General features: G+C 40.5%; 1 protein-coding gene across 5 annotated transcripts in view; it reads right to left on the minus strand.

The window, feature by feature from the left end:
• Positions 1 to 308: 308 nt before the first annotated feature.
• The window catches only part of ABCA1 (ATP binding cassette subfamily A member 1), a 128319-nt gene continuing 101632 nt past the window's right edge, over positions 309 to 26995 (minus strand). For 4 of the 5 annotated variants that reach the window (XM_038553000.1, XM_038553002.1, XM_038552999.1 and 1 more), the window contains exons 30-50: positions 26839 to 26937; positions 23922 to 24111; positions 22804 to 22898; positions 21400 to 21432; positions 20227 to 20332; positions 19314 to 19388; positions 18673 to 18842; positions 16755 to 16932; positions 14716 to 14831; positions 14477 to 14621; positions 12892 to 13015; positions 11714 to 11843; positions 11290 to 11410; positions 10131 to 10193; positions 9429 to 9535; positions 7647 to 7788; positions 7096 to 7230; positions 6013 to 6116; positions 5334 to 5426; positions 4393 to 4636; positions 309 to 3776 (exon numbers count right to left, since the gene is read on the minus strand). In XM_038553000.1, the coding sequence (XP_038408928.1) occupies positions 3636 to 3776; positions 4393 to 4636; positions 5334 to 5426; positions 6013 to 6116; positions 7096 to 7230; positions 7647 to 7788; positions 9429 to 9535; positions 10131 to 10193; positions 11290 to 11410; positions 11714 to 11843; positions 12892 to 13015; positions 14477 to 14621; positions 14716 to 14831; positions 16755 to 16932; positions 18673 to 18842; positions 19314 to 19388; positions 20227 to 20332; positions 21400 to 21432; positions 22804 to 22898; positions 23922 to 24111; positions 26839 to 26937 (2611 nt within the window). In that variant the 3' untranslated portion in view covers positions 309 to 3635. Of the gene's footprint in view, positions 3777 to 4392; positions 4672 to 5333; positions 5427 to 6012; positions 6117 to 7095; positions 7231 to 7646; positions 7789 to 9428; positions 9536 to 10130; positions 10194 to 11289; positions 11411 to 11713; positions 11844 to 12891; positions 13016 to 14476; positions 14622 to 14715; positions 14832 to 16754; positions 16933 to 18672; positions 18843 to 19313; positions 19389 to 20226; positions 20333 to 21399; positions 21433 to 22803; positions 22899 to 23921; positions 24112 to 26838; positions 26938 to 26995 lie in introns of those variants that run through there. The other variant, XM_038553003.1, reaches the window with a different exon arrangement.

The following is a 26995-nucleotide window of genomic DNA, read 5'->3' on the forward strand; positions in this document are numbered from 1 at the left end:
AATACATTTTACTTAAAAACTTCTTAATATTATTTACTCTCTTTAAAGGAATTATGAAAGTGTAAACACCATTTATTTCCAAGTAGCCCCTTTAGTCCTCTTGGGTAACAGGACATTTAACCTTTTCTAAAATTTCTACTCTTGAGTCAAATAGCTACACCAATAAAAAATAAATTTAAAAAAATAATAATAAAAAAAAAAAAAAAAAAAAGCTTCCCCACAGTAAGTGGATATTTCTTTCTCTCCTAAAGGCTTTACAAGTTTTAACAGTAGGTGGTGCTATGAATGCACAGAAATAAATTTGCATAGACCAGCAGAACTGTCACAGCTTTATTTCGTGACTCATTACAACATAGAAATATGCCTTTTTTTAATACTTCATATAAAGTTATTGACATACAAAATTTTTTTTCTTTTTTTCCTTTTAATGAAAATGATTTAACTTAGAAATCTATTGTGAAACTTGTCTAGTTTTGCAATTCTCAGATATTCCAGTGCAAAAATAGATCCCATTAGAGACAGCATAAAGTGCTTGGAATGAAGAGCCAATGATAAAGAAAAAGCACAAAAACATAGCTTCATCCTAGGGTATAAGAAGAGAGAATACTTAATTCTTATGGAAATAGAAACATTCTATAAAAGGGATGCAACAATTTTGAAGAGAATTAGAGCTATGTTACTCTAGTACTATATTTTACTAGTAAATAGTAACAAGGGTACAAATTAATATCCCAGTATCAAAGTGGTTCAATATTATATATGACACATGGCTCTTTGGAAAAAAATTTACCTGATATATACAACCACAAGAAGAAAACAGACAAATCCCTTTTGTCGATGATTATTATACAGTGAATGAAAGACGTGAAACATTTCATTGCCACAATGCACACGCTTTCAGTACAGATATTGAAATACAGTAGTCTGAGGTTTGGCTGTTCTTTAACAATGAGCTGTGCTGGATGTTAACGTATAAAGGGTTTTGTGATTGTTTTCTTTTGTATCTTTTATATTCACAGTTGTTAATAAAGTTTCCAAAGTATCCAAAAGAAGCAAAAGCAGCAACCTTTGGACACAATTTTTTTTTTTTTTGAGAATTTTTGAGACTCACATATTTATATTTCCACAGGGAATATATAGAAATTTTACTTGAATAGAGAGTTGGTAAAAATTTCTACTATAATTAGGTTTACACAGGAAAATGTAAAAGATTTCTATTTGGATAGTCTAAAAGGTTAACATTGAAGTCAATGTGTAGCTATAGATTGTTTCTAGCTTCAGAGGAGAGCTTTGTAAATCTATATTGAAACTCATTTCTTTTTTTTTTTTTTTTTTTTTTCAAAACAGTTCACAGTGTCTTTTGATTTTTTAAATTATGGCCTTGAAGTCAGGCTAATTAAAGCCAGGAGCTTCTCACTGATTTAATAAAATAGAGAATTAGAACATGATTCTAGTAAAATGGGAAAACTAACAAAAGTTTGATTTTGAAAAATATTAAACAAGGAGAAACTAAATTACTCTATGATTTTTATATAATTAAAGATATAGCACAAAATATGACTTCATCATTCTACTCATTATTGGAAAGGGGCCTTCATTACTTGTTTACCATTTTAGAAAATATTGGCATTAATTTTTAAGTGATTTTCTTTTTCCAAACAATGTCTGTGATAACATTCTGTAAATTTTTAAAAATACAGATTTGAAATCTGAAATATTATACCTTTAGAGTTACTTTTTAGAAAAAGAAATTAGTAATGATATTGAAAGATGGCTTGAATATCACCCAACAGTACTTCCCTCATATTTTTGTTGTCTCAAGACAGATCACATTAAGCATAAGTGAAATAATATTTTTTAAAAGTGTTTACTGACTTAAAAAAAGACTGGATCAGAGAAGTCAGATATATATCATGTGGGGGCATTTGCTGTTATTTTTTTCATGATAAATTCAGGAATGAAAAGATGCAAAGTTTGAGATTGTCAGAATGGGGTATATCTAAGATCTTCAAAGCCAATTATTTGACAGTACTAAATGTTACTCAAGTTGTGTTACTCAACAAGTTTTGAAGCTAGTGATCGTTTTTGTGAAAGTATTCATTGTTTAGTCTCGTGACCCTTATGACAGTTAAACTTTTTTGGCTTTTGCACTGTTCTTATTTAAAAAAAAAAAAAAGAAAGAAAGGAAGAAAAAAGGCAGCCCAGTATTTCTTCACTGGGAATCCCACACCACCATACCAAAATAACCTATATTGTAAACCTGTTAGCTGAATAACATGGCACAGGGTATCTAATGAGACTTAATTTCTCCCCACCCAATCCATATGCAGATGTTTAATTCAGCTATAACATACACTCAAAAAATACTTGACTTACAAACTGAGATTAAGAGTATTTTAAATGATCTTAAAGAAACTCAAATATAATGTCATGAGATCTTGACCACCATGTTGTTTTTTAGTCATTAGGCACTAGTCAGATGATCCATCTGCAAGCTTACATGAGAAATTAAGCTAGTGCGGCCATACTCCTCTTCTATGCCACAGGATTCTACAAAGAGGCCATTCCAAGGATTCACAAGTCACTGACAGAAAATTCCAAACAACGTTAAAAGTACAAAGATTTTTTGTCAAAATACAACTACATCTCTTTTTATATTCTAGATTAATTTAAAAAGCCAGAAATAATACTATACTTGTGTCAAACAGGAAGATCTTGAGATGCAATGTACCGTGTTAGCAGACAACCAGGACAAACAGACACAGGCCTCCCTAGGTTTGAATAAGCCATCTCTTTAATCCCATGATCTGGCCTCAGCAGCTTGCAGCCTCAACAATTTGGCTGCTCTTTGCTTCTTACCAGGTTCTAAGTATATTTATAGAGTCCCAGAAGAATGACTCTGGAGACCTCCAAGCAAGGGACAACATAAGAATGGAACCAAGTCTCACCTGTCTGGAGCCACCCATAACTTGGATGTTACCGCCAACCACCAGAACAGCTCATCAAAGAGGGAAACAATGCAGGACTTTCCCATACATGGCACCATTTTGTCACCTGATAACAATGTTGATAGACTCTGAAGCAGAACAGCTTTTGTAAAAGTGTACATGACACACCATGGTCCTTCAGGCTTTCTGAGCAACTTGGCACTAGTAATTCTGGCACACTCATTGCCAGCAATGGATGTGTCACCGGGAAACCAGTCTCCTGGCATGGCACGGCTTAATGAAGGAAGATGTACATGCCTTTTGATTTTGATAAATAATCACTGGCCATGATTACTTGATTAATTATTGTTGCAACCCCAGTGAGAATACAAAGGAACAAAAAAAGTGTGATTTCAAACCCATATGTCCGCTGGGTTCCATACTAGAGTTTCACATAGGTATAAGGTAATAAACTAAATTCAAGTCTTTTTCGCTTGAGAGCCATACAAGACATAGGCTACAAAGGCACTGCCCCTGTAATGGAATTTTGTTTTCATTGCATTGAATTGCATTGCATTGAATAGTATCAGTACAGTATCCAGTTTACTTCTTCCCACTTTCCAGCTCTTTCTTTTGGAGCACTTCACATGGCGCAAAGGAAGGGCCAGTTCCTTCTTTCTTTTAGTCATTATGTATAAACAGTATTCTTCATACGTAACTTTCTTTCACTTTCTCATCCTGGAGGAAAGATGTGAGAACTGCGACATCTACTACTGTCTGGTTCTTGTGTAATGACAAGTCCTTTAAGTGGTCATCATCACTTTGGTCCTTGGCGAAGTTTACAAATACCTGTCAAAAGAAAGATGAACCTTTATAAATACCTCTCTACTTGCTCTTTCTTTATTCTGTTGCATTTTTCACCATGTGGAAATTAAGTCAGGTAGGAGAATGCAAGAGTGCATAAGTAGATTACATAGAAAACTATGTGTGAGGGAGAGGAGAAAAAAAAAGTATTAACCATTTAAAAACGAGCTTCTCTATTGCCCTTCAAATCACCAATTGCCCGATCACCTATTTTGATCCATACAGGACTGATTAAAAGGGAAGGGAGACAAAAACTAACATTTACTGAAGAGCTAAGCTACGAAGTGACAAAATCTGTTTGGTACTCAACGTTATCTCATTTAAATGGGACAAGGCCACCTGGCAAAATGTCTGGCACATGGTAGGTACTCAAAAAATGATCATTACTGTGATTATTACAACCTATTCATTCTCACAATAACCCTCTAAAGGAGATAGAATCATCTCCCTTTACACATTCAGAGTGTTTTACTAAAAAGCATAGCTAGTGGTAAATCAAATTCAAGCTCAGGCAGTCAAAACTGCCATAATGGGAGTCGGAGAAAGGGATCGGGAATCTTCACCCTGAAAAGTAGATCTGTTTTTGACATTCAAAGCTTACTTGGTCAAGTGTTGTCTGAGAAACAGAATAGTCTTCTATGTGGAGTCTCTTTTTGCTCTGGGAAAGGATGCTGAATATCCTGGCCAGAGAAGATAATGAAGATGGAAGCTGGTACTGTAGCATGTTCCGGTGCTTCTCTTTTAGAACACTTCCTGGAAAGGCAAGTCCAAAGAACTCCTGGACAGGCTTCAGATCAGGGCTGGATCCTGCTATTTGTACAACAATTGTATAACCATCTCCAAACCTAAAAGCACAACAATTGTATAACCATCTCCAAACCTGAAAGCAGGAAAACACACACACACACACACACACACACGGAATATCCTCAGGAAACTTCTCAAAATAATATTTAGCCCTACCCAAGTGGTGCGATGAAAAAGGAAGATTCCCAACAGACCCAGAAATAGGTATCTGAGAGAAGGAACTAGTTACCATTTACTGAATATCTTTTCTATGTGAGGTGCCATGCTGAGTGCCTTAGACGCAGGATTTCACTGAAGCCTCACCTGGACATATAAAGTCTGAGAGATATTACAGAGAAACTGAAGCCCAGGGAGTTAGTCACTTGGCTATGGTACAGAGCTCCCAAGTGGTAGGGCCAGGATGCAGACTCTATGCTCTATGCTCTAAGCCTATGCCCTAACCATACTGACATGTGTAAGATTTTCCATTTCATTTGTTCAGCAAGGCCAGAAAGCAGCTATTCCTAGGACACAGACTCAGAAAAGTTACGTAATTTGTCCAAGGGCACACACCAGTAAAAGGTAAAGACAGAATTCAAATGTAGCTCTGTGTGACTTCAATGCCCTCATGTTTTCTACTATACCATTTTCTTCAGTTTATTTCCCTTTACTTTTAGAGCCACCATTTACATGCTCACAAAAAGAATACACACAAGTTTTCTCAGTAGATATAATCCCAAAGAAATTATCTGTTACCTATTTTTCAGATGTTGGACGCTGCCAAGGCACCTGAACCTCCCATTGACCATAATTGCCATCCTAGTGCAAAGAGCTTCACATTCTTCCATACTGTGGGAAAACAGAGATTTTTGTTTTAGAAAGATGCTCCTCTAGCCATCCAAACATCATATGACATCTGGAATTTCAAAGAAACAGTTTCCAGCTTCTTAGGGCATAACTGCATCCTATTACAAATACATAAAGATGTAGGGATAATGCTATTTACTGCCATGCTGTTTACGCTTGTTAAAAAAAAAAAAGTTGGATATAGTCCAAATATCTACAAAAAGGAGCAGTTAAATAAATGGCTATATCCTATTGGAATACTGTCTTCTCAAAGCTATCAGAAATGACGACACATCTAAATGTACTGACTTGAAATAATGTTCACAAAATATTAAGTGAAAAGGAATGGTATATGTACAAAGCTTGCATTTTTTCTAATAAAAACACACAGACACACGTGTGTGTATAGATTTGCATAGGAAAACTGCAAAGACATATACCCCAATGACAGTGGTTGTCTCCTAGTGATGCCATTTCAGGTGTTTATCACTTTTTGCCTTTCTATAATTTTTATACAATGTTCACATTACTACTTGGAAAATCTTAAATATACATGACACACATGCCAAGCCAAGGCTTCACTACTGACCTATGAGATGTAAGCACTACTGATCTCCCTTCCTTAACAATACTTAAGGCACAATTCCACAAGAATCGTCGGGCTTTAGGATCCATGCCTGTGGTAGGTTCATCCTGTAATTAGAGTAAAATAAGTCCTATTATTTGTGGAAAACACGTCAAAGATAGATTTGTTTTTAAATGCAGAAACATCTTTGAAATAGCCTGAATTTTAACTTACCACTCTAGTTATTTCCTGATAGAACAGAGAACCAGACCTCACATACAGGAATAAACTGCATACTTGTTTGTAACCAGTTCATTCCTACCAATGTGTCATTCAAATAGGAAACTCAATTTTTTTTATAAAATTAAATTTCTCCAAATTAGTAGAAAGGGAAAGGAAAAAGCTATTTAGTTTCAATAATCTTTTCATGACTGACAAGTATACACTGAAAATTCTTTTTGTCTGAAATCTCTATTAAAGTCCATATAAGGTTTGGGTAAAATTACTTTTCTTCTTTTTTTATTCTAGCTCATTACAGCTTAGTCTGTTAGATTATACTTGCTAGTCTTAGAGAAACAAATTGCAGATCCAAATGGTCCACATAACATTAAAGCCTTAACCCAAGGCTTCTTCCGGTAATAACCTCAAAGCAGAAGAAAATGGGTTTTCTAACTACGTAAGGACTATGACCCAGGTGCCACCCTGGGGATTCTGAAGCTGTGTCTACTATCTCCATCTTTAGGGAATGAACACAGATGGTCCGAAAGAATGTTCCAGAGAAAGGTCAAATCACATATCCAAGACTCAGCCACACTTGCCAGGGTTCCTCAACACCAGAGAAATAGGACCCTGGAGCATCTCTCCTTTGGAGCATCTGAGGGGATAGCATCTGAGGGGATGGCAAAGCCACCTACATGTGTATCAAGGAGAACAACAGAGGAACTTCCCTCTGGTTTCTAAGGCTGCTCTTCTATTCCTGGTCGGAGGAAGGACGACCCGCCATTAGCCAAGTCAGCCAGGCAATACCCCTGGACATAGAAGACTTCATGAAAGTGATGTTTTCCATTCAGGCCAAAACAACAGTTGCCCCTTCATAGTCATACTCACCAGAAAGACTACGGGAGGCCCACCAATCAGAGCCATGGCTGTCGAGAGCTTGCGCTTATTGCCTCCACTATAGTTACCAGCATATTTTTCTCCATACTTTACGAGGCCCAGTTTCCGAATTGCCCATTCACCAACCTAGAGTAATAAAAAGCACCTTGACTTTTGTCTGGCTTGCTAATTGTATCATGCTTTCATACACTTACATATGATTCTCTACAGAGTAGGACTCGGAAAGTTCTTTCACTGAGTAGATTCTATCATCACAACCCAGCAAATGCAAAGGAACCAAAAAGCAGGAGGAAAGGACTCGTGGGGATGGGAACAGCACTTCCTCTCTGCTCTCGAGCATCTGTTAGTCCACGCACCCTGTCCCACCCCACCACCATGGATTCCCACCCTGTAAAGTAGGTACAAAGAGCCAGCATCTCATATTGCAGCATCCATGCGTAAGAAGAGCCTGAAGCCAGTTGTCATTTGTGAAAGTCAAGGCCATGAGGCATACTGTCAGCATGCCAAAGGGGTGCAAGCTGGCTTGCTGGTGCCCACAGTACCTTGCCAACTTCCTTCTCTGGGACTCCTCTCAAGAGGGCAAAGAACTCCACGTGCTCTCTTCCGGTCAGTAACTCCGTGATGGCATCAAACTGAGGGCAATAGCCCATGTTCTGATGCACTTCATGGATATCTGATAAGATACTGCAAAGGAAAAACTGGTCAGGTTTTAAGCATTTAGAGATACTCTGATCAATCTTGTCTAATGTTCCTATAAAGTATGCTTGTGACCCAGAGGTGGCCCAGCAAATCCAGGTGTGACTCCCTCCCTCTTTTTGCTGCCCATACATTGACTTGGACCCAACATGGTCCAGAGCCCCTGGTCCCACTACTGACCCAATCTAGGCACCCTCCTGGTTTTTAAAGGGTTTGTTTTGGGGATTTTTGTTTTGCTTTTTGTTTTTGATCACAGGCTATCTGAAAATATGGTGACAAAAAATATATATATATCTACAGACACAGCCTTAAAGATATTGGTGGAAGCAGCTCTTGGGTTCTATGATGCCAATTTCAGGTAAAGAACCCTTGATATGGGAGTAGCTCAGCATCCCATCCAGTCTTACGGCTGCACATCAGCCACCTCTGGATAGCATTTGGCCTTTGAGCAGTATTCATTCCCCACTGCCTATCTGTTTAATACTCCCAGGTCCAGCTTTTTCCAGAGTTATGATTGAGGTGCCCACAGACACTGTGCCTGGCCCTCACAGCAACACTGCCCAAGCCAGCTCTCACAACCAGTCGCTGTGAGTAACCTTAATTTTATTGGCTAGTTGCCCCCTATCATTTCTAAATTGTGAGTCATCACCCATGAATGAGTTACAAAATTAAAAAAACTGATCATGACCCACTAAATTTAAGATATGCCTGTTTATGTGATTTTTGTGTATTTACTATATTGAGAGGTAAAATGTATTTGCTACTATGGGTCATGGCCAGAAAAGTTCAAAAGCCACTGTCTTGAACCACCTCTCCATATAAAAAGCCCAGAGAAGCCCCTCATACTCGAGTACTCAAGGGTAACGTTGCCCAGTGTCTCTAAAGTGGAGATGGACACCCTCTAATGATCATACTGCTTAGTGATCTGTGTATTCTCAGGTAATGGCCTAATGTGGCCTCAAAAACTGAGAGACCCCCTTGAGGCAGGGCAATTTGGCAAGTACACAGCCTTTCACCTTGTAGGAATTTTCCCTGAGGAAAGAAAAGATGATACAAGGACATATTTACATAGTGAAAAGTGGAAACTAACAAATGTCCAGCAATGAGGAGCAGATTAAACTGCAGATAAATGTACATAGGGAGAGTAAAGTCAACATCTTAGAATATGTAACCCATTGAGAAATATGCATACTATACCCATTAACAATAAACTAATTTTAAAAATCTAGGTACAGTATCATTTCAATTTTATAATACATTTATATGTGTAAAATAGATTTGGGGGTAGTGAGAATGTTCTAAAACTGTGGTGATAAGTACACAGCCTTGTAAGTTGGTTAGAAATCACTGAATTGGAATCTTAAGACAAGTAAACTACATGCTATGTAAAATTATACCTGAATACAGCTGTTAAAAAAATAGAGACTGAAGAAAAAAATGTAAACAGCAGTTATCTCTAGGTAGTGGGATTATGGATGATTTTTATTTTTGTCCTTACATTTTGTGTCAACATTTTTATAAACTATATACTACTATTATAATCAGAAAAAAATCAGAAAAATACAAATATATTTATTTAGAGTAAAAAAAAAGTCTTTGAGGTAAATATAGTTCATGTCTTTTCTCACCTGTTTTTGTTAAGGAAAGCATCTCCTCTGGTAACAGTGGTATCTCCAGTTAACATCTTGAAAGTTGATGATTTCCCAGCCCCATTAACTCCTAGAAGTCCAAAGCACTGAAAAAGATTGCGTAAGCTGTATAAGCAAACTACTAAAAATCTGAATATAAATGACTCTTATAAAATAGTGACCTCACTTAGTTTTTAGATAACATGATTCTAAAACATTATCTTTTTTTGGTTTTAAGAAATTATATAGATATTTATTTAAACATTTTATAATGAAACATACTGAACAAATTTGTAAATATTATTGGAGTTGTCAGGCTGAAGCCAAAGTTAATGTGCAAAAAACAGTAATGAAAGCCAACTAGTCACATTTCAATCTAATTTGGCTAAAAGGCATAAAAGAACACAAACATGAACAAGAAAATTTTTAAAACCCTACTTAAAAATATTTGAATTTCATCATCATCCTGAATGGATCACAAAGACACATTTTGGATCTACATTCTTTTCTTAAGTTGCCTGAGATTATCCAAAATTGTTGCTTTTTAACATATGGAATCCCAATCTTCTCAATGACTAATCGCTCCATGTAGACATAAAGAGAGAAGGCTCTAAAAACTACTTTTAACCATTATAAACGTCATTTGATGGGGTAGATAATCTGAATGAACGGAGACAAGTAGATTATAGACAGTGCCTTTACCTCGCCAGGAGGAATGCCAACGCATATCCTGTCAACAGCAGGCTTCCTCTTTCTTCTATATATCTGCAACCAACAAAATGTAAAAATTCAAGAACTGTAGTGAATCATAGCTATCCCAAGCAACTGTGGAAGAGTTTGGAATTATAACCCAAACACACAAAGTAAGGCTCAAAACTACAACTAAGTCGTATTTGAGATGCTAAGAGTCTTGGTCTGTCTCTGTGCAACTAGCTTCTGAATGACTCTAAAGCTTAAAATTTGATTATTTTTAATCTAATATCAACCATTTTAAGGGATCCCTGGGTGGTGCAGCGGTTTGGCGCCTGCCTTTGGCCCAAGGCGCGATCCTGGAGACCCGGGATCGAATCCCACGTCGGGCTCCCAGTGTATGGAGCCTGCTTCTCCCTCTGCCTGTGTCTCTGCCTCTCTCTTTCTCTCTCTGTGTGACTATCATAAATAAATAAAAAAATTAAAAAAAAAAAAAACCATTTTAACAAACATATTGGACATTAATATCTACATAATTTTTCATTTACTTAATATTGTAATTTTTTTAAATTAAATTCTAGGGACACCTGGGTGGCTCAGTCAGGTTAAGCGTCTGTCTAACTCTTGATCTCAGCTCAGGTCTTGATCTCTGGGTCATGAGTTCTGCTGGGCATGGAGCTTACATTAAAAAAAAAAATTCTACAGGGTCAAAATATATAATCAAAACATTGCAAATACTGCATGTATTATAAAAAAGTGAACTGTTGGGAATCTGGCACAGAGAGTGGGCTGAAACAAACCCTCTTCCTAAGCAACAGAGACTTTAGCTTTTTAAACTATGATATTCAAACATCAATCATTTATTCTTCCTACCTTAGCTTTGACTGGATATATAATTCTAATATGTTTTAAAAAACACATAAGTGAAAAACAAATATAGCTGAGAACCAGACTTCATGTTACAAAAGTATTCTCAGTAGGATTTCTTTAATTAAGAAGGCTCCCTGGTATATTTTAAATAAAACTAAATTGACAGAAGTTTGGTATAGATGCACATATTTCAGGAAGTATGGTCTTTTCATTAATCACATCAGTAAAAATGCTCATTTCCAATACATAAAGCTGAAAAAAACTGAAGACAAGTAGTGAGAGCCTGAACTCACTGTCCCACCTTAGTCAGCTCCTTGATTTCCAAGATGTCATTCTGTCCTCCACCATCAAGAATTCTCTGTCTTTCCCGCTTCACATCTTCATCCTCATCATTCAAAGGGGGAAACTTTGCTTTGATAGGCCTTAGGGAACAAATTTTAAGAAAATCAATCTTTCAAGATATTTTTCAAGACAAAGGTCCAATTTCTAAGGAAGCCCTTTAAATCTACTGTCTCAAAAAAAAAAAAAAAATCTACTCTCTCCAGTTTTTTTTTAGGATCAACAGTGTCATGGGCTAGAGGATGCCCACATTAGGAAAATCAGCCGCATTGTCTGGAGCTCAATGCAATGCAATGCAACCACCACTGACCACCACTGTTTCCCTGTTTTCCTCAAACCCTGTGACCCTCAACCAGATGTTCCACCAGTACTGAGAAAAAGCTCACCTGGGCCTGATGAAGAATCTGTACTGGATTAGAACAGTGATGAGGAAGAAAACCACCCCTTCCACGGCCATGGCGAAGAGGTTTCGTCCCACTAAGTCCCAAGACAGTGGTGAAACAAAACGGTTCTCCCCTGGTAGACACAATGCAGAGATCCAGTTAGAATGGAGCCACCAAAGACCATGGCCCTTCCTCAAATTCAGGCTCGAATTCACCTATGTTCCTAGAAACACCAATGGTTATTGCCTCTGACAAGCAGAAAAATTAAAGGAGTGATGACTTTCCAAGTCTGATTTAGGGTAGGGTCTTGGGAAAATATGCTGTGACCCATTGTCAGTCAGAGTTACAAGTATTACAACAAGTATGAGATCTATAATTTCATATCTTATGTTTCCTTTTAATAAGACATGCCAAAAATCCTTTTTAAAAAGACAAACAATCCAGGGTAATTTCTAGGGTATCTTAGCAAACTCTAAGTTTCACTAAAGGAAGATTAGAGAGCACTTTAAAAAGATGCTCCTTTCAGTAGGATATAATGTAACCTAGCAAACCAATCACCTGGCTTACATTCCTTACACATCTCCTTTGTACCTGCTAGTTGAGGTGGGGGGAAAGTCCATCTTCTATGTCCATTAAATAATATGGCCCATCTAGATATATAAGCCAGTAGATAAAGAATAGTAATATGGCCATAGGAGAAATATTTTTAAAGACTCTAAAGATAGAAAAGAGCTGCAGTAAATTACCTTTTTATAGACTGTGTAAAAGGTAATAGATGGCCACCTCTGCAAGCCCTTGATTTTCTTAGTAGTCAGAGCCAAAGTTTGTACCCCTCCCTTCTGATTCTCTGGCCTGTATCCAATTCGCATACTGTGGTTTGACTTTTCCAACGACTAACAAATGCAAACCATGGGCATCATGCCTTGGATTCAGGATAAAGCCAGTATTTTCCTTACCTCTAAAACCTCAGTGCATTCAGACAGTTTTCTCAGTGCTATCAGAGACAGAAATGAATGTTGTACCAAAAGACCTGTGCCACGTCCAGGTTCATTGTATGAACCTTTCCTCAGTGGTGAGAAGTCGTCTGCTCAGTCACCAGCCTCTTTCCAAAACAAAGTCCAGAGTACCCAGGCTCATGAAAACTGCCATGAAAGCACCCATGGACTACAGCTGTCACTCACCAAACCTTTCCAAGGCATCAGCCATTGCCTGGTTTTTCACCATGTCAATGAGCCCCCGTCCCAGGCAAAAATGTGGAAAGATCAAGAAGACAGACTTCAGGATATCATTGATGTTATTCAGCTTCTAAAAAAAAAAATAAGACAGAGAGAAACTGAATGTCATTTGTGGTTTAGGCTTAAAATATATCAAGGTCTGAAATATGAGAGAGAAGAAAAATTTGATTCCCTGGGGTGAAACTGAACCTTTGAATTCAGACACCAATTAATAGCAGCAGCCACGGTTGATGACATATAACATAATAAAATTTCTTCTTTAGAAGATTTGGACTAATGCTATGAATATGGAGAAATATGAGCAAAGTTTAGAAGCACAGTTATGTTTAATCAGAAGCAAATCCATAATAAAATATTGGCTTAGCATTTCAAAATCAAATTGCTCATGTCTGGGTCAACATTTCAGCTTCAGGATTTTGTTGGAATTTTAAAAATTCTTCTTGTATACATCAAGCCAGTGGCCAAACACCCAACAATTAAGTTGCTGCGTGCTGGATGCCTTGTTCCAGAGTACTAGGGGAGGCAAAGGTTAAGAAACAGTCTGTACTCTGAGGAAATGAGCACATAATTGGATAGGTGTCACACTGGAGGCATGAACTGAGGGCTTCGGGAGCAACGGGAATAGAGTACCTCCCAAAGGGCTGGAAAGGAAACCTTCACCTCGAGCACAGTCTTGAAGGGTTAGTAAGATAAAGGACGTTAAGACCTACAGGAGGATGGAGGGTCAAGGAGCAACCACATCCGGTGAAGTTACAGCGCCCTGGGGAAGGGTGTGGTGGATCTGGCCAGGAAGGGCTGTACATCGCCCAAGGCCTTGCATGCTAAGTTAAAGTGTCTGCACAAAGACAATGACAACAGGAATGGGCAGAGACCCTTTGAGAGATCTGTAATCAGAAGAACTGACAGGGTAAACAGCTGAATGTGGGCAATAACCAAAAGCAAAGCATCTACGAGGACCATGCTATCGCCAGCTGGGGGCACTCGGTGGGTGGTAATGACATCCAGTGTGACAGGAATAGCAAGAGAAATACTAGGTTCTGAGGGAGAAGATGATCAGGACAGGTCAAGTCTGGGGTATCTGGAAATAATCTAAATGGAGCCACTGGCTAGGCAAGTGAAAAATGTGAGACTAGAGTTCAAAGGAACAATCAGGGTCAAAGGCCTAGATCCAGGAGATAACAACATAAGACACGGAGAGGGCAGCTGGTCAAAGCCTCTGGGAAGAATGGCATCCCACAGAGACAGCATCTAAAGTGGAAAGCAAAGATGCCAGAGGACCGAATACTGGGAAGAGCAACACTTGAACAGAAGGGAGTACAGAAGACCCCGTCAAAGGAAACCGAAGCGTTTGATCGCTCAGAGAGATATAAAGAAAAGGAGGAGAAAGAGGTGCTATGCAAACCCAGGGAGGAGACAATCTGAAAAAGGACAGAGCCGCACAGGTACGTAGTACGAGATCATGATTCAAGGCTGCCCTCTGGCTCGCAGAGCCACTCGTCCCAGCAGGAGGTCATCTTTCTGCAGGACTCACATTGTTGGTAAAGAGCTCCAGCACAAAAGTGGCCACACTGCCGTTGATGCCGATGAAGAGGTTCACGCTGGTGAGGACCACGTAGGCTGTGCTGGGGATCTTGAACACGAAGGAGGCTGGGTACATGAGAGGTGTGATGGACCACCTGGTGAGGCACAAAGACAAATGTCCACCGGTGTCCCCTGCCTTCCCTCTGCCTCCGGCGCCGTGTGCCCTACAGCCATCCAGAGGTTCCTTACCCGTACAGCAGCAGTAGAAGAGCTAGGACAGGCAGGTTGGTAGAGGACACGTAGGACTTCTGCTGGAAGCAGATGAAGATGATAATGACCAGCGTGGCAGGAACCACATAGTTGCACTAAAAGGGAAGCAAGGAAATAAAGTTCACCCCTAAGTCGGAGACCCAACACACCTCAAGTCTTCACCATCATAGGACAAGAAAGGGCAGATAAACATAGTGGAGAATAACTTTGAATTAATGAAGCTACATGAACTATTAATCAAAACACCGGACAATACATTTGGACAAGCATTTTCCCCTTGGCTGATTTTATAAACTGCATATGCCCTTTCTGTCTTTCTACCAGCTAAGCCAAGGTGTCACGCTCAGTAAACTTACTGAACGATGGATTCCCCATCAGAGTAATTACAATTTCACAGGCAGCAAATAAGCTTCCATTATTCTCCCTGAAGATGACTTTGTGTTTCATCATTAAAGCTATATTATATCTGCCCAAGTTCAATCTCACATGGAATCTACTTATAAGCGCTCACCTCATACATGAATGTCAGAATTGTTTCATCACCCTGAGAAGAATTTTAAAGTCTGTCCTGACAGTGTATCAAGCATTAAAATGCAGGTATAAAGACCTGACTACAGGACAATTATGAGAATTCATAGCTGGTGGAGCAAAGCACAAGCAGGGAAGGGAGAGCTTCAGACAGCAGGGCTCCGCCTCAATCCTGTCCTTCCCCACGTTTATCACAACTTAGATGAAGACCTGCTTTTAGCAAATTTCAGAGTCTCTAAAGCAGGAAGGGACAGATAATACAGAGATAGAGAAGTGACATCTCTGAGTCCACAGACTCGATCTTTCATCTCTGAATCTCCCGCGGCTGCCACAGACAGATACACAGTGAGCGCTCAGGATGTGTTTACAGAATGAAGTAATTACCAGATCATCAAGATAACAACAAAACAAATGGATACTAAACAAGATGCAGTGTAACAGGGATAAATATAAAGTTTAGGTTCAAAAAGTCAATTGCATTAGCGTAAAATGAAAGAGTCCATTCAACCAATCATTCTGTGAAATGGACATTTCAGTTCACTACCAAGTTGCTAACAAGACAGCGCTTCTTCCCCATGTGATACCCGTGGGCTGAGTAATGAAAGTATGGGATAGAGGTCAACTCTCTCTAGACTTGGAACCCTTCAGACCACAGCCTGAACACAAAGTTAGTTTTGAGCTTGGCTTTTCAAAAGGAACATTAACAATGTGCAGCATGGCCACAGAAAGGCAGCATATCAGGACGGTGACAAGTCTGAGAGGCTTGGTATAATCAGCACAGACATCATCCTCAACATCATCACTCGTGCTTCTACAGTGCTTTAGAGATTACGAAGTGTGTTCTCATATATCATCTTCTATGGGGAAGACTTAGGTTAAATGAAAGTTGTCTTCAAATACCCGAGGGGCTGTGCAGTGGGAGAAGGATTAAATCTGTTCTGTGGGGCTTAAAATGAGTAGAAGTCAAGGGAGACATATTTCAACTCCACTTTACAAAAATTAGAACTTTGGAATTCCTTGAAATCCTCCATAGTGGTCTGAACAGAAGCAATATATTAGAGCTGGCACAAAAAAACATATTTGAAATGGATGAATAAGCTTCTGGGTCAAATGGATAGAGTTTTCAAATGAAAGATGGATTTCCTAAGGCAAAGAACACCTTGATTCTGGAGGTGAAAACCTACCAGACAAGGTAGAGGAATTGGAGTTTTAACTAAGAATCTTCCAGGTCGATGCTACTTTGAAAAGTGGTCACTTAGGAAATCAGTGGTAGTGATGATAGTGGTATTAATGGCTGTATAGACAGATTTTGTGTGATATTGGCTCTGTATTTGATACCATGCTTAGTGTCATGAGAGTATACAACTGCCTCTGCCTTTTCCTTTTTCATTCATTTTGACTACCTAAAACACTTTTAGAAAAGGCAGGGGCCCTCTCATCCAATACACAGCCCTGATGATTTATAAAACAGCAGTAGATTAGGTTCTTACCATATCCCACACAAAATTGGAGAGCCAGTAGATGACAGGCTTCACGCCACTGATGAACTGCAGGTGCTTTGCTTTGCTGACCCGCTCTTGGATCAGGAACACAACGAAGCTGGCCGGGACGAAGGACATTGCAAAGATGACACAGATGGACACCAGGACATCCACGGATGTGGTCATCCTGAAAAAGAAAGGCAGTGAGGATATGAGGGGCCACTGATGCAACTGAGAACTCAATCAAGCGAGATACATGCATGTACGTGTGTGTGCGCACACACACGCACCCACACACACAGATATCTGAGATAAGGCATAGCCCATGGGGCAAAAAAAATCCATTCACCCACTGTATTTTATTCAGGGTTAAAGATGATTATTTTCAATTAAAAAAAAACCCTGATAATTAAAATGCAAAATTGATTTCAATGAAAGAATCCAGCAAAAAAGAATCCATTGTCATAATGAAATTATTAAAAAAAGTCTAAGGGGACGCCTGGGTGGCTCAGCAGTTGAGCATCTGCCTTTCGCTCAGGGCATGATCCCGGGATCCAGGATTGAGTCCCACATCAGGCTCCCTGCATGGAGCCTGCTTCTCCCTCTGCCTGGGTCTCTACCTCTCTCTGTGTGTGTCTCTCATAAATAAATAAATAAATAAATAAATAATCTTTTTTTTTTTTTTTTTTTTTTTAAAGGAAGTCTTAGAATGGCCAAATGGCATTCGCTTTGGTCCTCTGTTCTTGAACTTTAAGAGCATTAACTGGTAAGTTTTCACACATATAGGTCTAATGCATCTTGAAAATAAAATAAAGAAGTGTGAGTGTGTAACTATTCAAATAATTTCTGGATATAAACAAATTTGAAAGCAATAGTGTGTAGCATATCAATCTAACACATAACAAAAATTCTATCAAATTCTATTATAAGAATAGTTACAAGCCTGTTAAACAAGGCATAGCAAACTATTTTTATATTTATTAATTTTATGTGAACTTGGTCTAAAGATCCTAGTGATATATATTGATATTCTATATGAGTCACGCAGAAATAGCTGTGCCATGCTCTGTACACAGGAAAGAATTTAACATGTGTTGAATATCAACAATGTGCTGAGTGCTGGACTCGGCAATTTACATGAATTGCCTCATTTAACATCATACATCTAGAAATTTAGAAACCATAGTCAAACATAGAGCTCTATGATTCCAAAGGTTATGCACTTTTTTTTTTAAATTTTATTTTATTATTATTTTTTTAATTTTTATTTATTTATGATAGTCACAGAGAGAGAGAGAGAGAGAGAGGCAGAGACATAGGCAGAGGGAGAAGCAGGCTCCATGCACTGGGAGCCCGATGTGGGATTTGATCCCGGGTCTCCAGGATCGCGCCCTGGGCCAAAGGCAGGCGCCAAACCGCTGCGCCACCCAGGGATCCCCAAAGGTTACGCACTTTAAACTGTATCATACTGGCTTTAAACTTCACACACACACACACACACACACACACAAGCTTGACTCAGGAATTAAAAAGACAAGCTGATAAAAGCGTGCTTCGCTAAGTTTAGAAACAGTGGTTTCAAAACTAATAAAACTGGTTTTTTATTAACCACTGTGTTAATGATGAGCTAAAAATATTTTAGGATTTTATTGACAATTTCACTAAATTGTAATGTAAATTCACTAAATGTAATGGTTTTTAATCCATCAGAATCATTGATCTTCTGCAGTTTAATCCCTGCCAGCCAATTCGTAAAGTGGTCGTGTTCTGCCCAGAACCTGAATTAGCCCAGACATTCCATGACTGTAACTATGTCCTCAGCTGGTACTCTACAACCGGCTTCATATTTCCTTCCCCTATGCCATGAGTCTGCCAACAACGCCCTGTCCTCTCCTTACCCTACCCATTCAGACACAGCCACACTTACAGAGCCACTTCCGAGAGCTGCTGCTTGGTGAGATTCAGGGGGTGATTGAAAGCAGTAATCCCATACTGGCTGGGGTTCTCTCCCTTCTGCAGGTTGGCCCGGAGAATGGCATTGTTGATGACATTCAAGAAAGAGCTGATGGCATGCCAGCCCTTGTTGTTGAACCACACCTAAAATAAAATACACCAGGTACAAAGTAATGCTTCCAAATCCTGCTATGGGATACAATGCCGCATACAATACATAGGCACACATTTTAAGAATTCTGGTCATACACCAAGATAAAACATTATAGTCAGAGAACACGGCAAAGTAGTAACAGCCTCCAGGTATGGAAAGTGCTGACCGTACACCCATTTACACCCAACAACATCATGAGCCGAGGGATCCCTGGGTGGCTCAGTGGTTTAGCACCTGCCTTCGGCCCAGGGCCTGATCCTGGAGACCCAGGATCGAATCCCACATCGGGCTCCCTGCATGGAGCCTGCTTCTCCCTCCCTGTGTCTCTGCCTCTCTCTCTATGTGTGTCTCATGAATAAATACAATCTTTAAAAAATAAAAAAATAAAAAAATAAAAACTTCATGAGCCGAAAGTACTTAAGTATTATTCATCAAGAAGCTACTAGAACAGAGGGCCTCACCTTGACGTTATTTTTCGTGTCCAGTCCTGTCATGAACCTCCCCAAGTTACTGAGAAATCGATCTGCAGAACTGTCCTGTGAACAACAGAAACCTGCCTCAGTTGGGATGGTTCACAAGCGAAGGACAATAGGACAGCTCCCTGAAGGGCAACGCAATAACGCTCTGTTCACTGAGGTGAGATTTGAAGCCACTGCATAACTGGCACCCAAGAAACAAGTGACCAGAAATCAAAAGCATTCATAATGCCATGAACCACAAGCTTTGAAAGAATCACAGGGACATTCTGTGACTCAAAGTCCCAAGATGCGGATGTCTGCTTAACCGGGTGGTAAGCATTCTTCAAAGTGGTCCTTTGGCATCCTCCTAAGACCCGGAACTACATTCAGAATGTGCAGGTGCATTGGACACGTGGGGCCTGTGCCTCAAAAGTGGAGATACAGACTCTAGGACTATCACGGATGTCTGTGACCCTGAAACCCATGCCATCTGAGCCCTCATTTTCATTTAATAATAGGAAACCCAAAATACTGAGAAACAAAGTGAGAGCCTACGAGGTCCTACTGCCAGTGTAAAGGAAATAATTCATTTCCTGTTTAACCAGTGATTGTTTTAGATAAGTAGGTGTGAAGCCCAGTTTATTTACCTACTGGTTACATTCATGAAGTGAAATTATTCTGAGAGCTTTTAAGCCTCTGAATTTTATTTTTTGATCTATGTTTTCAGATATTAAATATATACTGAGTAGCTCGGTCTTGGCTGGCACAAGATCTCAGTAAATGCCAATTCAGCTTTGTACTAAAAACGTGTTAAAAACTGTAAGAGGCTAGGTGATTAGATTTACCTGCCAACTATTCCCACAGAGTGGCAACTTTGGGCCTATTTCTCTGACATGTTCTAGGATGGATACCATACCTTGGCCAGCTTCAAGTGCTTCTTCACTTGCTTGATGGCATTATTAACTTCTTGACTTGAAGGAAGTGAATGAGAATTACTGGCACCCAGGGAAAATCCTCCATACCTAAAAGAACAGTGTGACATTAAAATACAGTGGGGCACACAGTACCATTCAGGAGGCCTCACATGAAAGTGCGCGTGCTTCAGGTAGGTGAACTGCTTATTCGAAGCAGGACCGAAGTTAGACTCGGACGAAGCTGCATCTTGGCCTCCTCTAGTGAATCCTGGCAATCTCTTAACTCCTTATGCTTATGGCCGAAGTGGGAAGGACCAGCCTGTGACTACACAGTGTGAGATGTCTGAGACATTGAGGGAAGAACGGTCTTTTGTCTCACAGGTGCTCCTCCCACCCTGGATGCCCAGGCCTGCACCTGCGTGTGGGTCTCTGGGTGTCAGGGCAAGCAGATGAGGCGTTAAGGGTGGGACAGTGACCAGAGTAGCCTGGGGAGGGCTTAAAGACAGGACATGGCTCTTTCCTAGCGTGAAGGCCACGTAGGGGCCCCCAGCCTGCATCTGCTCTGTGCAGAGTTCTGTGGGTCCTGGTCCTTTGGAAAAAGGCAAAGAAGGAAGGTGGGAAGCGGTGGCAGAGCTAAGTTTTGATGCAGCCATATAAGGCATCTCAGTTTCTGGGAGGTATGAATGGGCTTCCAGGATGGTTCCTTCTTTTCTTCCCTAGTGTCACCTATCCCTTCAAAACCCAGAGAGACAAAGGAGTTCAAACACTGTGAAAACAGACAGCTTTGATGCCTCTTCCTTCATTTGAGACCTTCTTGGCTTCATTCTAAAGGCCTGAAAAATTGTCCTGGAGGCCCCAGGACACCCCCTCCCCTGGGAATCTGATTTCGGGGCGGGGGGTATAAACAGAATAAGGTATTTCCCTCACAACACTGTGCTTCCCTGTTAAATCCCTAGAGACCCTCCAAGAAACTGCTGAATTTCCCGAGGGGATCGGAATGCCAAAGATTTCAAAGGTGTCTGAGGCAGCAGCTGAGCACTGAGCAGGAGCACTGAGGTCTAAACAATCCCCACACCCCCACTTCCTGAGATCCCATATACCTAGATCAAAGTCATCCTTCTGAACTACAGGAGTCCAGACAAAATCTGAGCGAGCACAGAAAGAGATCGGCTTACCTAAACTCATTCACCCAGATCTTGTTCTTTAAACTGCAGAGGACAAAGAAAGAGAAAGCAAAAATCAGTTCAAAGAAACATTGATCCTATTCCTGATGATACAAAAGAAGTTACTCTCTACCCAAGGAGACAAGCCAGGACAGAAAGAATCCCATGATCAGGCTGGTGTAGGGAGGTGGTACCCATGGAAGGACACCCCAGTCACTATGTATTTTCTTCACCCCATCTTAAAACCTTGTTATCTAAAAACCTTATTTCATTTATATGTAATATATGAATAACATGTTGTTTATGTGAAAATTATGCCTTGGATGAAACCAATTAAATAACCACCTTTCAGACCTAAGATGGGACTAAACGTTTTTTTTTTTTTAATTCTTTTTAAGTAGGCTCTATGCCCATTGTGAGGCTCGAACTCATGACCCTGAGATCAAGAGTCACATGCTCTACCAACTGAGCCAGCCAGACACCCCAAAACTTTTTATATTCGAGGTAATATGTCAACTATAGAAGACATGGCAAGGTTATGCACCTTTCTTGGAAACTCACAGTAATTACCGTTCAAGCAAACCCTTGCCATTTAAAGTCACTGAGAACACCTAACAGAGAAGCCCCACAAACCAAAAAGGAAGCCAGAACAAACATTTTCTGGGCATTGAGCAAGTTTTCAATGCTGTGCCCCGATAGCCCTGGAACCTTCATGGCTCTTCCAAGGCTCCACAGCCATGTCAAGCCACTGGGCTGGCCCAGGGCTCGCTTCATAATGCCACATATCGACCATATTATCACACCTTCCATTCATGAGAGGCACTTTCATACGCCAGTGTTATTTAATCTTCACAATGAAATAATAAGAGCACAATATTATCACGTATTCTACAAATGAAGGCTTTTTAAAGGATAACTAGTTGATCCTGGTAAAGCAGATATGAAGTAGAATTCAAATTTGAATCCAGATTTATTTTTCATTGACATATAACTGATATAGAACATCTTTAAGGTGTAGAACAGTTTGATTTGATATATTTATATATTGTAATATGATTACCATGGTACCTCCATCATGTCCTATAATCAACTCTTGTTTTCTGGTAAGCATATTTGAGATCTAGTTTCTTCACAACTTTGAAGTATATAATACAGTATAATCACAATACTGTCCATTTGATCTCCAGAATTTTTCTAATGCACAGCCCTGTGTTTATGCCAGGCAGCCTTAACCTTGATGCGGACAACTAAAACTTCGTAATACTTATCTTTTCTAGATTTGGAGAATATCCTAAACTTCCAAAAGCCAACATCAGGCCAAAATCAGATATTTTTCCCCATCACTGCTGTTTTTAGATCTTTAATTCTCCTAATCAGGATTGACACAAGCAAGGGCCAAGTTTAGTAAATAATGACCTTTTGGCTATGATCTGCACATAGGTCTTCACCAGATAGTCCGAAATGTTTCTTCCCGTCAGGTTCTGAAGGATGTCTGCAGTGTTCTGTTTTCTCTGTCATCATAGAAAAACCAAGCACAAGTGTCTTTATGGACCATAATTGAAACAGAAAAAAAAAAAAAATCAAGAACTACAGTGACACACGTCCCTTAAACATGGAACACAGTGTGACCCGACTCTGCCCGCAGGGCCCAGGCACTGCCATCAGCCAAACACAGGGGCCTGGTCCCTTCTGCTCTCAGCATTGGCCACGCACTTATACCAAGCCAAGATGTCCCCTAGGAAATTATTCAGAACTACTAAACAACAGATGGTGGACTATGATTCTTTATAGTCACAAAGGTTTTTAGGGAGCAGAATCATGGACTATGCACGGTGAATTCTTTTGTTCACTGGAGTTAGACTGATGAATAGATTAGCTGTTATCTTAAGGAGAAGTAACCACACATCTTTACATTCTTACACCCATTTAAAATTGTCCTTACCCTGCAACCTACATGCTGATAAAGCAGCAGAGGTGGGTCACGAGCAAGCCTGTTCCTGAAATTTTTCTCAATCAAAAATTTCAGAACTGTTCCCCAACACTCACAATCTTAGAGAATGTCAGTTTTAAGACCCACAGAAGTTTTATGGGCCAGCCTCCCTAATTCGGAGGCAAGGAAACAGGCCCGGGGAACTGAGTGGCCTGTCCCACCTCACCAGCTCTTCTGTGGCAGAACCACGGATGACGCCGGGCCTGTCACAGTGTGTTCTGTTGCATCACCTCAGTGGGAGAGGCCAGACTGTGTCTTCCACTGCGTCTGGCCCACTGAGCAGAGTGTTGTGTTCTGGTTTTGACTCAAACAAGTAAGTAAGCTCAGCTCACCTCTCAAAACAGAGAAACAAGCTAAGACCTAGGAACTGTAGACCAAGTCCCTCCCCCTCAGAACTCACATGCTTTTCTCTGTGATAAGAATTAAGATCAAGACTGAAAGACAACACCCTGACATGACAGGTCAGCCATTCCTTCTTCCCAAGCAGAAGCTCCCCAGCCTGCCCTGCACCACTACCTGCTCAGTCACACAGAGAGCGACTCACCTGTGGGGGAGGCAGGCCCCCTGCCCCCAGGGGACACACGGGCAGCATCTTCTTGATTTTGTCACTGCTACACTGGCACGTGGGTGAGGGATTCTCCATCGTCCAGTTCCCATTTTGGAAGAGGTCTGTGATGGTCTGGGGAACTGGGGCGGTGGTCCACTCCTCCTCCCCCACGGAGCAGGGCACGTCTCTGCAAAGGGAAGACGTCAAGGTAGCATCACTCAAGAGGAGGATCTGGCCTTTCCTGTTGGCTCAGGAGCACAGATCAATTGATAACAAACATGCATCTGTCCCCTCACCGTTTTGTTTGATCTCCACACAGACCCATATACCAGTAACTCATTTTACTCGTTTTACAGTTAAGAACAAAGGAACACAAAGGGATCCTAAATGCCCATATACCAAACTCTGGTCAACCCAATCCACTGGCATCAGGTCTCTTGCCCTTGTGTTCATTCAACGAATATTCACTGAGCATCTACTATGTGCCAGACATTGTTCTCCATATTTGAGAGTCCGGGGTGAACAAGATAAAGTCCCTGCTCTTCATGGAGCTTGCATTCCTCTAGAGGAATATGGCAATTAACAAATGTTAGCCAAAAACAAAGTAAGAGGACAGTGAATTGGGGGAAGAGGGACTACTGGCTTCTTCCAAGGCATAAACGATTAGAAAGAAGTCAGGAAAGGGCTTGGGGAGAAATAACACTATAAGTAAAGGAAATAGAGTTACAAAGCCCCAAAAAGAAATGAACTTTCCATGTTTGAGGAACAGCGGGAAGGCAGTGGGCTGGGACGGGATGACATAGGAGGGAGAATGTTGGGAGATGAGGGTGGAGGATGGCCAGATGACCCAGGCCTGGGAAGGAGTCTGCATGTTATGTCCAATGTGCTGTAAATCAGTGGGGAATGGCAAGACTCACTTTATGTTTTAAAATGAGTACAGAATTGGGGTTTGGAGGAGATGTGGGGAGGGTGCTCAGTACACGAAGAGCTAGGTTGTTTGCAAGCATCACAAGGCCTTTATGCCTGACTTGAGCTCCAAATCACTGCGAACCACCAACAAGACCCTTGTCCTCTCAGGTCTTATCTTCTCTACCCATAAAACAAAAGTACAAAATGACATGTTGAAATAAGGCATTTCTAATATCCCATCGAGTTGCAAAATTCTACAATGCACAGCCACACTCTTTATGTTATTCTCGTATGTACTAAAAATATCAAAAGAACAGATTTGTGGTTTGTGCTCTAGTTTTCTCTAAGGCACCATGACTTGATGGAAAAGTCAACATAAGATATGGGGTTTACACTCTAAAAACTTCACAAAATGACTGGCTGTGACAAAGCTCAATGCCACAATCGATGTCCCAGTCAAACTTCCCTCAGTTCTATTCTTTTTGGTAAAAGTTAGAATGTGAATTCAGTAGAAGTCACCAGAATGGGGCCCCTCTGTCACACCACCCCTAACACACACTCAGTGGGGCTCTGTCCCAACGCTGGGGGTCCTCTGATAGTGGGGACCGGACCTCTTTTTTGTCTCTGGAGGCTTGCCCTGAGCCCATGTTGGCACTTATCTAAGTCCAGACTGCCCAGTGGGCATATAATGACTCCACATCATCTCATTCTTCTACCTCGCCTACAAAATTTACAGATTATGTCCAAAGTCAAAAGTCTTCTGACTCCAGAGAGGATGTCTCCATGTCCTTTTTCATCATGGTCATCTTATTCTTTAGGAATGGACATAGGCTGATAGAGCTTCCACCCATTAAACAGTAAGTACCGGCAAATATTTCGTAAATATCCAATAATAAGAGCTAGCAGGTACATGGTGGCTATCTACCTAAATATCTGCTCTGAAACCTTGCATGCCCGGGTACCAGGCTCACTGGTCTGTCCACTGACAAAGTGAGAACCTTCCCCTTAAAACCTGGAATTCGGGCAGCCTGGGTGGCTCAGTGGTTTAGCGCTGCCTTCAGCCCAGGGCATGACCCTGGAGACCCGGGATCGAGTCCCACCGTGGGGCTCCCTGCATGGAGCCTGCTTCTCCCTCTGCCTGTGTCTCTGCCTTCTCTCTCTCTCTCTCTCTCTCTGTCTGTCTCTCATGAATAAATAAATAAAACCTTTAAAAAATAAATAAATAAAATCTAGAATTCAAGTTATTCTTCCTCCAATCTCCCTATACTTTCCCACACTCTCTGTAATTCCTCAGAGTCTATGGTGTAGCTGAGCTAGAACCTCATCCTACCTGAGCCTGAAGTGTCAAATCTGCATAGGCCATGGTTCAGCTCCCTTGGAAACTCAGTCTTGATGCACAAAGATCTACACACACACACACACACACACACACACACACACACACACGCCATGGCCACTTAGAGACGCATGGGTATTTTACTGCATTTATTCATACTCTGCCTACTTCCTTAAAAAGGATTTTGAAGGAAAATACAAAAATGTGCAACTCCCAAAGAAGAAAATGTCCATTTTTATATACAATAATACAACATCTTCTCAGGCTGGTAAAGTGAAGAAGCTGATAAGCAAAATTGCAAATTATCTATAATGGCAGCCTATCTCTGCTTTTAGGTACAGGAGCCAGCAGAAGGGAAGAAGGAAAAAGCATTTGATCAGTATAAAGTGCTATTTAAATTAAATACTAATCTCTAAAGCAGTAAATAAATGCCTGTAGTGGTTTACTCTGCAGGATCCTAGAAAACTTTCCTAGTCGGCTACAATTGTTCCTAGATGGTCTGGTTAGATTACTAGATCAGCTTTTTAAAAATTAAAAAAAAAAAAAAAGTTCAAAGGACAAATGATACTAGTCACAATATGGCATCTATCACAACTGATAAAGGAAATACAGCAGACATCAAACCAGGTGACCAGCATAACACAAGGCAGCTGTTGAAGTGGCACTCACGGGATTGGATTTCCTTCCATACATCGGGTCCCGAAGCCAGGGTCTCTGGTGAGGGCATTCAAGAGTTCCTGGGTGCTCATGTCCTCAGGAGCGTCGTTACTGTGGGTGCATGAGAGGTGGCCAGCTCAGCAATTCATTAAAACCAGGAATTGGGAGG

The sequence above is a fragment of the Canis lupus genome, chromosome 11 (genome assembly GCF_011100685.1).
Source record: "Canis lupus familiaris isolate Mischka breed German Shepherd chromosome 11, alternate assembly UU_Cfam_GSD_1.0, whole genome shotgun sequence".
NCBI classification, from domain to species: domain Eukaryota; kingdom Metazoa; phylum Chordata; class Mammalia; order Carnivora; family Canidae; genus Canis; species Canis lupus.